This window comes from Pseudopipra pipra, chromosome 1 (assembly GCF_036250125.1).
Source record: "Pseudopipra pipra isolate bDixPip1 chromosome 1, bDixPip1.hap1, whole genome shotgun sequence".
Taxonomy (NCBI): domain Eukaryota; kingdom Metazoa; phylum Chordata; class Aves; order Passeriformes; family Pipridae; genus Pseudopipra; species Pseudopipra pipra.
The window spans coordinates 115,501,108-115,516,493 of NC_087549.1; the positions used below are offsets into that span (position 1 = coordinate 115,501,108).

The 15,386-nt window shown below is 36.0% G+C and overlaps 1 protein-coding gene across 9 annotated transcripts in view; it reads left to right on the top strand.

Annotated features, from left to right (window-relative positions):
• The window catches only part of SLC4A7 (solute carrier family 4 member 7), a 93,923-nt gene that overhangs the window by 42,509 nt on the left and 36,028 nt on the right, over positions 1-15,386 (top strand). For 6 of the 9 annotated variants that reach the window (XR_010434660.1, XM_064672612.1, XM_064672603.1 and 3 more), the window contains exons 3-6: positions 3,937-4,080; positions 6,224-6,359; positions 7,886-8,046; positions 10,220-10,408. Coding sequence is in view for 8 of the 9 variants with exons in the window: in XM_064672612.1 (XP_064528682.1) it covers positions 3,937-4,080; positions 6,224-6,359; positions 7,886-8,046; positions 10,220-10,408 (630 nt within the window). In the remaining variant the exon portion in view is untranslated. Of the gene's footprint in view, positions 1-3,936; positions 4,081-6,223; positions 6,360-7,885; positions 8,047-8,343; positions 8,479-10,219; positions 10,409-13,147; positions 13,517-15,386 lie in introns of those variants that run through there. The other 3 variants (XM_064672666.1, XM_064672646.1, XM_064672657.1) reach the window with 3 other exon arrangements.

The following is a 15,386-nucleotide window of genomic DNA, read 5'->3' on the forward strand; positions in this document are numbered from 1 at the left end:
TGAATTTTAAAGGACTTTAAACAAACTTACTTTTGGAGTGATACCAACCATGTGATAGAGATGTTGCAAGTTCCTAACATTTAAATTTGTTTCATACTGATAAGGGCCTTAAGTAGTAAATGCTCTTGGTGGATTTGAACAGCTAAGCTTGGATAAAGTCATGTTGGATTAAAATGAGCAATTATCTCTTGAGCTTTGTATTACTAAATTTAGTATTGGGCAGTCTACTAATTCTATTGATTATTGGTTTATAGTAATTCTGTAAGAAGCTTTGCTTGAAAGTTGTACTGTGGTACAGACATTTATGTGAATAAAGCTTTGAAGGTCACATAATTGTACTTTTCAAGCTTTTAAAAAACAATATTCAAGTAAAAGGTAGTGTTCCTTTTAGAAATAACAGTGATGCTAGAAATATACATTCCAGCCTTTTTAGAGCTAACTTTTTTTGTTGGGTTTTTTTTGTCGTCGTTTTTTTTTTTTTTTTGCTAGGCTGAAGGGTACTATAGGTTGTTTCATCCAATTCATTGGGAATGAAGGAAAAAAAATCCCTGTGCTTTTGTTTTGTTTTGCTTTTCCTTGTAAATTGTGTTTGTAAGTAAATCTTTATCTGTCTGCCTCCAAATATTATTATTCCTATCTGAATAACGAAACTCAAGGGAACACTGACCTACTCAATGCAACTGTCTTATTCTTAGAGGGCTTCTCAGTGCTTTTCTTTGTTGAGTTAGAATCAAAGTTAAGCTTGTCCAGGTTTTATTATCTAGTTTTGCCCTACCTTTGGAGTGAATATATCTGCAACATGTTTTTGTGGAATAATGGCAGTATACTAAAAGTAATAGTTTTGGATTTCCTAGATAGTAGTTGAAATGTCTTTATTTTTGACTGTTTGTGATACTGAAAAAAAGTCCCTTTCTTAAGCAACAGTCTGGTGTACTGTCTTAGTCTATTGTATTGCCACCCCCAATGCTTACTCTGAAAAAGAAAAATAATTCAGAGGCTCTTTTTCAACATCGAGTTTTTTCTTCAAGTTATTCTGATGGAATTACATTGGGTTGTGATGCATTTTACTTAATCATCACTGCAAATCATCTTGCTCATCAACATTTCATATCGTCCCAAGATACCGTTGCAGGTGTAGCAGTCACTTTGCATATAAAAAAGTGCTTTGGGGAAGGTATTCTTGTTTTTTTCATTTGCCTGCAAGACTGTGTCTATGTTTCCCTGTCTTTGTGAGACTCTCATTTGCTAGGGTAGCGAGAAGGTGGGTTCTTTAAAGTTTCCTTTCAGAGTTGAAAAGCAATGTCAGTGTTGTAGGTTGTGGGCTGACTGACTGGCAGTGCCTACTTCGTGTGCCTTGAAGCAACCATGAGGCACCTGGACTTGATTCTGTGGTAGTCATAGCTGAGAGGTCAGTGCATTTTGGTGGGAAAGGAATTTGCTATGGATACAGGTTGTTTAAAAATACCTTTGTTTTGTTGCTTATTTCAGGTTGGCTTTCCATAGGTTTTACCTGTCCCTTTGCAACATATCTGCTCTTCTTCAAACTTTTCTACTGAAAAAAATTTTGTCAGATTGCAATTTTGTAAAAGGAGATAGGCTCCTCATAAGGACATAGACTCCTCATTTGGTTGTTCTACCTCCTCTTCATGCTGCAACGTAGTCTTTGACTGTGGGAATGATCACACTATTACAAATGCCAATTTTTGCAATAGCAGGCTATATTGTTGAAGATGGAGGCCCTTGAAAAAAATTGTGTGGGAGTTTTGTTTGTTATTGAGTACAGAAAACAGTGTGGAATCCTAGTCTCTAATTTACGAGTAAAGCAAGAGACCAAAATGTGGAAGTCCTTCCAATTTTTCAGGAAGTAAAATCCTGAACAGTTTCACATTACTGCAAGGTTTTTTTTGTGTGTGTGCAATGTTCAAAACACATGCTTAAAACAGTCTTATTAACAATATTAAAACAAGGATTTATATAAAATGTTCTATTGGTAGAAGAATGCTGGAGTTTCTCTTAGGAGGAGATAGTTTCTGCAAAAAAATCCAACACTTTGACAACGAATAGAACTGTTTAGTCGTATATGTAAACTGTAGTTTAATAATTGCCAGTTGAACTTATAAAATAAAACAGAAATCTCAACAGGCATGATAACAACATTTGCAGTGAGTGGTGGCTCGCTAGGTTGCACCAGGCAGCTTTGAGTGGGATGTGGTGAGTAACACAATTATTTTTGAGCCTACTACGTTTGCTTTCTCTGTGCATAAGATTATTGTATCATGATAGTATCAATAACATGACCATAGCTAACGATGCCTCCTGGTCATATTATATACCAAGTGCACTGATTTATGTTTAGGTGTCACATTGGCATTAAGTTCTCTGGGAATTGCATTGTGCATAGCAGTCACGGAGGGTGGAGGTCAGGCTGCCCAGCAGGGGCTGGGCATTCCTGTTGGAAGAAGCTCACAAAAGACAAGTCTCTCTCTATAAATAGGACTCTATAAATTAATCTCTTTTCCACTCATGGAAACAAATAGCTTTTAATATACTTAATTTCAGACTTGGTCGTAGTGCCAGTCAGTTGACTCTAATTAAACTGGTGTTGGAAGTCTGTCAAGAATTGGGTTTTGTTACGTGAAAAGGAATCTTGACCAAATTAATTAAACATTGAACTTACTCATGTGTTAGTACTGATTTTTACTTGTATTTTTAGTCATGTAGCACTGTAAATATACACAAAACTTCTGTAAAGCCAGTATCTTTTTAAACTTAGGGATTCTTTTTTGGTAAACAAGTTTGACGTCCTACCACTTTTTATTTCTTTAAAACTCTAATCACCGGGATTTTATAATATCTTCAGTCTAATCTGTTGTTCTATACACACATATATATGTGCATGTATGTGTACAGTCACAGCTCCTAGGGCTTGCTTGTATCGTGTAAATTTGCTGAATTTGTCTAAGAGCTGGAAAACCACTTCCTTTTCCTTTGGTTAATGTCAGTCTTCTGAAATAACTCTTCTGCAGTATGAAGCAGAATATTTAGCGTTAACCTCCAGGCTTCTAGTTAATATGTCTCTTCCGGAGATTGTTTGTTTAAATAGGAATTGAAATGCTATTGTATATGCTATCTCCATTACAGGAGACACGGTAGTAATATGTTCATAACAGTCTGTTGATTGATTTCTTTTGCCAAGTTGATGATAGTATTGTCTTAATGTGAAAGGTCAAAGGAAAAACAAGATGTTGAAAGTATATGATTTAAAGAGCAGTCTATTAATTTGAGGATGTCCTCCTAAATTTATTAAAAAAAAATCTAGGATAGGAAAAAAAAATCAGCCTCTCTGTAAGTTATTTGAGGTGTTGGCATACACTTCAAAACATAAGTTCTTATTATGTTCCTGATAGTAAATTAATGGTATAATTGAACATCAGTTCCATCTAGATGTGTCACATGCTACTTGAGGAAATGTTGGCAGCTCTTTCAGGAAGAGAAAACTCCTTGCAGACTCTAAATGATGGGTCAGTTTCTTAATGATGTTAATAAGCTGAACCAGGAGATTACATTTATGCCATTCTAGTGACTGTCCTGATATGAATCCCTGCAAAAAAGAGGAGCACTGTGTAATTCCTCTGCCTTGGCTTCATGTTTATCCAGTAGTTTCTTTAAGTGTTATTGGTCAAGCTTGTATTTATGTATTACTTGTTTCCCAATTGAATTTTTAAACTGAGTAAGAATATGGCCCAATTTATCAGGGAAATGAGTCTAGCACTAGTTACTTGACATGCTGGGAGGACAGAAACAAAACGCTCTTAGTAGTTTACTACAGGTAGTTTTGTCTAGTGCTTTTGGATTTCTTTTTCTCAAACCCCTTGTCTTTAGATGCTAAATATGGGCAGCAAGTCAGTTTTTCTTTAATTATTTCCTTTTAAACAGGCCACAGAGCTGTGTATATTGGAGTTCATGTCCCACTTGGAAAGCCAGGCCGTCGACGGCATAGACATCGTGGGCACAGGCATCACAGAAGGAAAAAAGAAAAAGAAACTGACAGAGAGGATGGCCGAGAATCTCCATCATATGGTGAGAAATTTGTTGTGCGAGTTCTTTGCCTCTCTTGAAAATAAACTTGTAGTAGTTAACTCTGCTTAAATGTTGCTTGTTTTGTGCTATTTCTTTTATTCTCTCTGTAATTAACGTCTTTCTGTGTACAACCAGACAAGGATTTTGTGGTTGTGTTTTATCTAAGTCATAAGCTATTGGACTTGGTCCAGCTGTCCACATGAATGTTCAGCAGCCTGCACTGAATAGGTTAGACTAGAGCTTTGTAATGCTCTCCTGTAGCATGAAAATCTGTGTTATTTAAATTAGACACCTTTTTTCAGATTGTGTAGTCGTGTATGCTTCTTCGTCTGATTTTTAAAAGTAAGAATGTAGCTGTGAAGCAGCGTTTGCCATGGTAATTTGATCAATGATCTAAGTATTTACTTCAGCCTTTTTGCTGTCTGTTAGTAAGGGAATTGTACTGCCTCCTAAGTTTGTGTTTTGGATCATAAACTTGCCCCCCAGTCTACCTCTTATCCTCAAGAGATGATAATTTTTTCTTATCATTCTCCGAAATGAAATTATTTGGCAGTACTCTTAGCAGTTTTTCTTCAAGACCCTATGTCCACTTTTATTCCTAGATTGCAGTGAATGGGCAGGCTACACTGCAATGTTTGAATTCCAGTGAGGACATCATGCTGTTCACTATTACCTTTCTATAACTAGAACCATGTTCTTCACGGGGCCAATACCTGAAAAAAAGGAGTCTTCCAATGGAAATGCTTTGACAAGTCTCCTTTTGCCATTCTCCTCTGGTTCTTGGTTTCATCCATCTTCGAGGTTTCCCCTCCCAAATGTAAATTATTATAATTGACATTATGTTTGTAGAGTCTTGCTGTACGGTTTTTGAAGCACCAAGTGATATTAAATTGATAGAAAACCAGTTCTCTGTTCTGGTTACTTCTTTATCCTGGATACATAGGTTATGGCAGGATTCTTGGGGTGTACTGGTTTTGGGACGGAAACAATCTGCTATGGGTCTGATAATGAATGTTGTTTGCATTCAAAAGAGCTCATTTCAGAACTGTTACTGGATGATGAGCTATGCCAGAACATCAATGCATAAGCAAAATTCAAATTTGAATGAAGTTTGTTAGTAATTCAGATCTTATGTCTAAATCTAAAGGGTGCTCTTCCTTCTACGCTAGAAGCATACAGTTGTATGTTCACATCTCATAGCTGTGAGAGTGATGTTTCAGTGAAAAAAGTAAAATTTTTAAAATTGAGATTTACCTGAATCTTCGATCTCTGACCTTCCTGAGATAACATTATAATTACTACATTACTGAACCGTTGTAATTTGAGTTGAAACAAAATCTTTATATAGGTATTAAAAGTATCTAAAACCATGTGCTTTTATTGGTGGGGTTTTTTTTAAAGTTTTGGTCATAGCACTGAAATCCAGTACTTACTTTTAATCAATAGAGATTGTTTAATATCCTTACAAGTTTTTACTGAGCCAATGGGCATTATATTATGAGAAGGTAAAATATTTCCTCAACACTTTAGCTGCATAGCTTCTGCTTTGCTATGCTAATTTATACATAGTGCTCCAACTACACAATGAAAAAATTAATTTTTTTCTTATCCTATGTTAGTAGCAACAGGCCATAGAAAAGTCTTCTGCTTTAACTGTGTGAGTACCTAGGTACTCACAATTGAGTATCTTCAGCTATTATTTGGGCTGTTTTTTTCCAACAGCCTGTTTTGTTTTCTCATTTTCTCCTGTAATTAGTGTCTGTGTTATGATGGTATCATTTATTTTGTTCTCAAAATGAAAATAAGGTTTCTAGCCTTTTGGTTTATTAATTTTTACTTTTTTTTAACCAGTTTTGCTGTTGATTTTTTTTTCACATTGGCAATCTATGGAAGCGCTAAAAATACTTAATTACTTTTCATAAATGTAAGTTTTCAGATGTTTTGTTTTCAGAAACAATGCAAAATTTTCAGAGAGCCTCCTTTTAAAGAAATGTCCATATTTGTTTTGTTCCTCTTCTCTCTTAAAGAAGATGTTGTGCTGCATGTTTCTAACTGAGAGCAGGAATTTTTACTGTTATGTAGTGTTTCTTGTGTAATATAAGTATGAATTCTTTTAATTGTTAAGTTTCTCCTTTTCTTCAAGACACACCATCTCAACGGGTGCAGTTTATCTTGGGTACTGAAGATGACGATGAACACATTCCTCATGATCTCTTCACTGAAATGGATGAACTTTACTTCAGGGATGGAGAAGAATATGAATGGAGAGAAACGGCTAGGTATGCTGGGAGTAGATTGTTTCAAGGTATACATGTGTGAGTCGACACACAATAGGCAGCCAGAACACCCACAAAACCGTGGCTGAAATGCAAAGGGTAAATTTGTTTCATTACTTTGCTAACTGGAGGACTCTGAAGCAGCACCCAGACTGAGACACACAAGCAGGAACGCTGGCCCTGTTAGGCTCAGTCCATCCTGATGGGCAGTGGGCCTGCTGTTTGCACCCGTGTATGAAAGGCCTGCGCATGTGTAGTTTACCACCATGCTTTTATCCCCCTGTACTTTTTTATAATCTCTGAGCTTTGATCTTTCTCCCAAGATAGAGAGCTCAAGCATGTCCGTAGGAGTGCTTCCAGGTCTCTGTAAAGACCTCTATTATCTCTACACAGAGATTCTACTTCTCAAAACAGACAGAGGATAAACAGCAGGAGGCATTGTATATGGGGTTTCCCACACTGTTATTTTCCAGACCTCAGCATTCCCAGCTGCAAGGTCACTTGAGCGAATCTACCATCCTTCTTGCCATTCTTCTACTTTTAAACCTTTCCTCCCAACAATATTATAGTGATTTTATTTCAAAGAACTGTAAACAGGGTTTGAGTTAGAATCTTCACTAACTAGAATTGCCTACTCAACTCATGCTCAGCAAAACAAAACTTCTGGGTTTTTTTGTCCAACTTTGAAAGAATCAATATGGTTTCTCAAGAGACCCTCAGTCTTACTGGTTGGTGCTGTGTTCAGTTTCCTAGTACTGATCATACTGAACGTTGTGAAAGGTAGGACTAACTGAGTTACTAATACAGGTGTTCGTCCATAGAGTGGTACCTCTCTGGTATATAATTGTCGATATATTGGTGTCACTTTTTTTCTCACTCAGACATAAAGAAAACCAGGTATTATGTTTTTCTTGGGTAGTATTTGACTAGTTTTTTGCGAATTGCATGCATGAACATTACAGGATGCTATGATTGTTTTTGGCCTATGCTAGTTTAGTTGCTTCCCTCTACATATGCGTTGTAATAAATTCTTCTGCGTTCAGTACTTCCAACTACCTTGTTGCATGCTAGCTTTTGCAGAAGTTTGATTTGCATAATGCTTGTGAGTTGGAATCAAGATCAATTTATAGTTGCACATATTAGTATTGCCCAGTGCTTAAATATCTGACGTAGAACCCTTAGGAGACTTGAACATCCTGTATGGTGTGTTTCAGACAACTTTCTGGTCCTAAAATACTGACAAAATCAAGATATGCAAATCAATACTCTTCACAAGAATGTGTGAATAGACAGGTATTGTTCAAACCAAAAGAAACAAAATGGGCAAAAACTAAAACATTTGAGTGTGGTTAAAAGGCCTGATAAAAATGTCAATCAGTTGGGCTGTCTGAGAAAATGAAAGGCAGTGTGATTTGGTTTCATGCGATTTCCTGTTCCGTGTCATGCCAGAGTCACATGGAAGGATGGGATTACTTGCCAAATTTTCTTTCCAGGAGAAATATAAGTATGTGTATGTGAATGCTTTTCAGGTGGCTGAAATTTGAAGAGGATGTTGAAGATGGTGGTGATCGATGGAGCAAGCCTTATGTAGCAACTCTGTCTCTGCACAGTCTCTTTGAACTGCGAAGCTGTATTCTAAATGGGACGGTCATGTTGGACATGAGAGCAAACACACTTGATGAGATAGCAGGTTGCAGCAAAACTTTCTAAAAATATTTCTAAGTTTTAATCTATTTGAGGTGGTTTTGGTGGTGTCTTTATGTTCTTGAAATACTATATTGAAGAAACAGGTATGTGCATGCTTACTGCAGTTTTCTTGATCTGTTTATAAGGAATTTGGTTTCTACAAACTTCACATACAAAAAACTACACTGGATGAGTAGGAGCTCCTTTCATATGTATTTTAGGATGAGGCCCAGAATTTGCCTTTATGTTCTAATCGCTGAATGTGTTCTTTGTCTTTGTTTCTACAGATGAATTGTAAATATCTGCCAGAACATTTTAGGAGTTATTTGTGCACTTTAGTACCATAATTATTAATCATAATTTGGCTGATGTTAACTTGATGCCATTAGTGCAGTTGGTTGTTGCACATCTGGTATTTTTTTCACCTTTATACGAGGTGAGCAGAAATAAATTTCGTACATGTTGTTTGACCTACTATGTTGAGTGTCCTCACTAATCACATCGTCATTTGGGATACACAGTCAGCTTTGGAGAGTTTCATGTATATATAATATATACACATACACACGTACATATCTATGTACATTATATATATCTGCTTAGCCTGAATGTCTTTGAATTAATTGTACACAATTTTCCTGGTATCGTTTGCTACAGGTACCACACAGTGGATTGCATTTGCAGGAATCATACTAGAATTAGGGCAGACTAACATGTGATGTGGACAAGGTGTTTTGGCCTTAAAAACTTTGGCAGTGCTTGAAATGTTTTCTTGTTTTGAAATCTTCAAAATTCACTCAGGAAATTGTCATTCCCTTCCTATTTTCTTGACTTACTGAACAAGAGCATTCAGTGCATTGTTTGTAAATGTAATGTTTTTGTTTATGATATTATTTTTAATAATTGAATTTAACAATATTCTTAGTTCATAAGAAAAATAGTTATTGCTTAATTCTATGTAAATGGCGCTCTTGATAGTGGATATTTTAGTTGGAACTAGGATGTCTTAAGAGATTTTATGAATTTGTTTCGAGTTAATTTTAGGTGCCATTGTGAAGTATGTAGGGTAACAGTCTTTGGTATACAAATGTATTGTCTTGTTTCCATGAGCCAGGAATACCTAGTAGGTATTATTGTTTTTTACTCAAAGAGGAGGGAGAAGGTGGCAGGTTTCCTTCTGACAACCTCTAACAAATGGCTGTGTGTTACCACTAATCCCAGAAGGAAGCTGCACTGTACTGACAGACACTTCGCTGCATAGAGTTTTGATAGTAAGGTATCCTGAGCTGTAACATTTTTCATTGTGAAAAGTTCTATGTCATTTCAGTTTAGCACTGCAGTTGAGTTCTCAATACATTAGATACAATTGGCAATCTATATTTGAAAAGTCGTCATATAGGTTTTTGTTGCCTTATGCTGGTTGGACCTTTTTTATGGATTTATTTTACTTTTTATTATTTAAAAAAAAGGGCAGCTAAGAAATCACAGTAGATACTTTCCCTGATATGGAGGCTTTCTCTCGTGGTGTGAGCATACTGCTGAGATGCTCTTTTGAAACTTGATGTTGTTTGACAGATGATTAGTTAGTTTTACATGATATTACTAGATATTGTTTTACACTTCCTCCTCTAAAGCATGTGAATCACATGAAGTTCAGTAAAGAGTCTCAGGATATTAGGGCATCCAAAGATGACAGAGGAGTTATGGAATTCATCTCATTCTGTAGTAACTTTCACTTTTATATAGTTTAAGTAACACCAGGTTAAGACTGTCATGTCTGTTTTCCATCATATTTCTGTCTTTGTGTACTCACTTCTAGTGTAGGGTTGTTGATTACATTAGATACTTTTTTGAATGGGAGTCACCATTGGAAGTTGAAGTAAATGCCAGTACATTATAAAATATTAAGTAATTTATTTGTTGAAATGGTGCTACTAATAAATATTGTCTCTTGGATCTGCATGTTGTGCTTTCCTTATTCTCACATCTGCTTGTTTAGTGACATTTGAAAATTTCCTGTGGATTCTTGAAGATAACTTTTTTGTTTAAGAAAAGATTTTTATTGGAATAGATTAAATTTTTTTTCTAACTTGGTGCAACTACAGTGCTGGAATGTGGTGAAGGAGAGCTTTGATAGCTACCTATATAATTTCCTTTTTTGTTCTTGTATTATATAGATATGGTTTTGGACAACATGATTGCCTCTGGCCAACTGGATGAATCCATACGAGAGAATGTGAGAGAGGCTCTCCTAAAAAGGCACCATCATCAGAATGAGAAAAAATTCAGCAGTCGGATTCCTCTGGTTCGGTCTTTCGCAGATATAGGCAAGAAACATTCTGACCCTCACTTGCTTGAACGAAATGGTGAGATAAGTTGTAGCATCCAGTTTGTACTAACCTGGTAAATAATGTTCTCACTTGGAGATGAAGGAAAGCTCAGCTCGTAATAGCAGATAAGTGTTTCCCTCTTCATGAGCAAAGAACTAACAATAATCTGGATGGTGTTTCTGGATATTTTTTAATTTACTCAAACATTCTACTCCTGCCTGTATACCACAGCATGCATTATTATTTTGAAGTATAGAAATAGACCTACATTGGTCCTAATGTTTTTTAGTATATGCTTTTATAAAATGTGCAATGTTTGAGGAATTTCAGCATCGTGGCATAACTTTATATGTGTGTATAAAATGGATGCTACTTGCTTATACAGTCTTTGCACAAGAGATTGACATAGTGATCATAGAATGAGTTAAGTGATTCTGATAATTAATGTGTTTTATTCCAGTGTTGTTATGTCAATATGGCTAGAAAAAGTTCACCATGCCAATGGTGAAGATAATACATTTAGCTAGGACACTCTTTATTTTTAACTGGTTTTGTAGAAAAGGATCTAATGGGGAAAAACAATCCCAAACCCAAGAAAGGTATTAGCAATGTTTTTAGAAGCTGCACCACATCTTGTTTTGAACCAATTCCTGAAAATCTACTCTAGACATCCAGTTCCAAACTCCAAATAGCAATATGTACTGCAGAGCAGCTTACTTGTATTCTTGTATTTCTGTGACCTCTGTTTCCATCTCTGTTCTTTGTTTTCTTTTACCTTGTGTTAACTAAGACATAATTTTTTTTAATCTAGTGAAAACTAAGGATTTCATGAAACTGTCCTCGAAGGGAACTTCTTTTCCTGTCTTAAAAGATGCCTCATTGCATAAAATATGTTTCACTTAGTTTAATACTCATTAGGAGCTACATACTCTGGAGAACTCTACAGCAAATGCCCAAGCTTACTGATACTTTTTGTTAGGCAGGGAGTATAAGGTGTATGCTTAAATATTTCTCTGATAGTTTCAGAATTTTTTTTTTCAAGACTGAAAATGCACCAAATTTATACGAGTGTGTTGTCTTCTGTAACTCCCAAGTCTCCTGTTTTGTTCAACAAATATGAAAATTTCACACACAGACTTGGTTTTTTCTGTCCTTGAACACCTGTGTTTCCAGTTGTAATTCTGAGAATTTTGTATTTAAGGTCTCTTGCTTGTCAGTTACCTTTCGTGTATCACTTCCACTTTCCAACACATTTTATTCATAATACTATTTCCACAACAGAATATGGGATATATGCTGAAATAAGAAACCAGTATAATATGGTGAACTTTTTCTCAACATATACCGATTTACTTCTTTCTTTATAATCCTACAGTGATCCTCTAAACTGGTAAACTGAAAATGCATATGTGCATAGTACTTCTTAGGCTCCTTAGAGGGGTGTGTCTGTTTAGGACATCTCATGTTCGTGATTTATCACCAGTATACTGACAGAAATCTAGCTATTACTGTAGTGATTAATACAGGCAAAATCAACCAGTTTGCTCTGCTGGTCCTATTTTCTTTACTGCACTGCAGTTTTGTGGTTTTAATAGTTGATTTTTGATTCTTTTGTTTTTAATTTAAATCAGGTTTGTATCTGTAGGATCCAGTCTTTCACTGTTTGGGGGGGGGGGAATATATGTAACCTTTACCTAGGCATGCTTTTTATCCTTGTTGTAAATTATTCTAGGGTTGTTCAGTGTACTAGTCTCAGTAGTGCCTACTATAAATGTGAGAGTAAACATGTCTACTTCGATATTTCCTTGCTTGATGGCATGGTACATGAAAACAGCATGTTTTGGGTTTCAGGCATTGTAGGAGAAGTAATCAGTAATCTTTTCGAGGAGACTACCATCCCAGGAAAAGTGGTTTTGGTAAACAGGAGAAATGGTATCGCTAAACCTTCTAATAGAAGTGCTTACATACATGAGTATCAACAGTCTCTTTTCCTGCTTAAGGAAGAACTGAAATCCATTGCAAACTCCAATCTGAGGGAACCATCACAAGACTATGTTCTCTTCATATGAAATTAGTGGGACACTGAAGCTGGATAGGGGCAGAAAAATAACAATGGATTTGGAGAAATGTGTTTGATTTTAGGCATATTGGGGCTATTGGTAAGTCATAGCAAGAGGAAATGGAGAAGGGACTATGTATCTCATTTTGGTGCCCTCTTCAAAAATATATGTTGAGGATACAGCTGCCTGGGAAAATTCTTAGTAAAACAAGGCTTATATTGGAAGACAGTTGCATTTAACACAATTGGATACGTTTGATCATGTTCACTTTTTAAATAAGAATTTTTTTGTATATAGTGAATGGAGTTAACTGAAGTATTTTAATGTTTTGGTTGCTAATGATTTTTCAATGTACTTTTTGGATGGCATTAACAGTATCTGCTGTGCAGTTTGGAATAAGATATTATTCTAGAAAAGAATAAGAGTCAGTTTCAAGAGATAAAAAATAAGGTAATATCTTCTCCCACGGATCTTTGGCATTCTAATTAGTACTTCTCAGTAATTTCTGACTTCTGTAATGTCTGAAATCAGATTTACTCTTATCTCTTGTCTTACTTGCATGAGTATGACACTGTGGCCTGTAAAGCTTGCAATTTGCTATGTAAATTGTTAATGCATATTTGTTTCTGTGTGGGTTTGGTTTTTTGTTTTATTTTTTTTTAATTTAATATATCCCTTTTGTAAGCCTCATGGTGTTCCATTTGTTTTATCTCAGGGGAAGGCCTTTCAGCCTCCCGCCACTCTTTGCGAACAGGTCTCTCTGCCTCAAATATTTCCCTGAGAAGAGAAAGCCGTTTGTCAGTTCTTCTCAATTACCTTCTTCCTTCTTCAAGAGCTGGAACCCCGGCAGCCTCGAGGTGTACAACACCTGTAACTACCCCTCAAAACACACCACCCTCCAGTCCTACGTGCAGTCTCCTGCCAACCACAAGTGCCCAGCCAAGTCCACTTCAGGGCAAGGAATTACTGGTGTCACCTGCCAGTGATGACATTCCCTCAGTAGTAATTCATCCACCCGAGGAGGACTTAGAATTGCAGGAAAGCCAGGAAAAGAAGACAGAGGAAAATATTGGCAAAACACCAGGCAACTACTGAAATTTAAGCTGTCCATGTGTGATGCTCTCTGCATCTGGATCACTTGCATTGCGATGTTTTTGGCACATAACTTGGGCACAAAGGAATATGATAACTATTACCTCTGCCTGCATGTTTATTTCTTCTCAGTTGTGATTGTTTTCTTGTTTGGCATTTTTAACTTTTTAGCTTTTAACTAAAGCAAGCAAAAAATTCTTTAATTAACATTCATTTGTATAATTAAAAAGTAATATGGCTTTAAAATGTAATATATAAGCAAAATGTCAAAAATGGTGGCCTTTTCCTTTCACTCACCTACAGTCCATATCAGGTTTTGCTTTGGTTTTATCAGTGGTTAATATTTTAAAACAGTGTTTGTTATCCTGAGATAGGTACAGCTGAAGACATGGTGAAGTATTAGAGATGATATGAAAAGAATTAGGAAGGATGCCATTATCAGTAGTGTTCATAGTCAGTTGTATAATGAAGTCGTCAAGCAGTTTTATTTTTGTTTTTTTGCTTTTAAAAACCATGACTGTTAAAACCAATAGGACTTTATGATGAAATTTTCGGGTACAGTTCACCTACAACTGTTTCCAGATAACTCTCCATTAGTGGATTGCATCAGCTTCAGACACTCAATCAATGTTTTGTTGTGTTTGATATGCAAAATTGGAGAAGGTAGTTAAGAGTTTGTAATTGTAGATTGGAGCTCAGCAATTTTTTTATTTTTTTGTCTTGCAAGACTTTGTTCTTTATATGTAAAAAGGTATATAGATGTATAGATTAGTTGAAAGAAACTGTCAAAACATTCCAACTTTTCTTGAATTGTTTTTAGTAAAAGTTTCATTACTCATGCATTCTGCAGACGTAGTCTTATACTTGCTTTACTTTTGCGGAATTATTACCTAGGTATAGACTTCATGATACTTCTAGGTAGATCACGTTTTTAAGGCAGAGATCATCTTTCTTTTCAGCCTTCAGCCTCCTCCTGCCTTTTTTTTTCCTCCCCTTCTCAGAAATTTGTCTTGCCAAAACTTAGTGTATAGGTTTGTCTGCTTTAGACCTGTGTGTAGTGGGGTGGGAGAGGGGCTGATTTCAAACAGGTCTTCAATTGGTGAGGCTTTTCTTGGCTATTTCCTCACTTGTTTAATAAATAAGAGCACATTGTTACATATAGCAGCGAAACAATGCTGAGAGAGAAAAGGCTGTGGTTGTCTGCCTTTTCACATTCGGCAGCCAAGTCACTGAAAAGGAAAGAGCAAACTGTGTCATAAGCTGTTATCTTCAGATGAAGTATAGGGACCTCGTCATTACTTAAATTCAGAAAAGCAAACAAAAACCTCTTTCTCTGACTTCCTTATGGGAAATTAAGAGCATTCACATGAAGTTTATTCTCTCATGGGTCATCTTGCAAAGGTAATTAGAAACCAGAAGTAAAGTAACAGCTGTAATTGGTTTTCCAGTTCTCATTTGTCTGACAGGAATGACAGCATGCCAGACCCAAGGTCTTTAGAACACAAGAGAAGACAAACAAATGAAAATAAAGTACTTTATGCTATTATTATCATCACTAATAAAGCCTTCCGCCAGAATTTCCAAATTGCATTCAAATTGCTTTTGTTCCGATGTTTCTCATAAAGGAAAAATCTGAAAGGGATGGTTTTCTAGTTAATCATAAGTAAAAGTCTTTTCAGAGAATGTTAAACACCAACAATGATGGAAGACATTTTTGTTTTCTGGGGTTTTCCCCCTTTTTTTAATTCAAGTAATCATCTGACCACAGAAAGACACCTTTTCCTTAGAGATGCCTTTGAAGACATTCTCAGACTATGACTTCAGAGCTGCAACTGGACTAATCTTTTTCTTGAGAAGCAGAA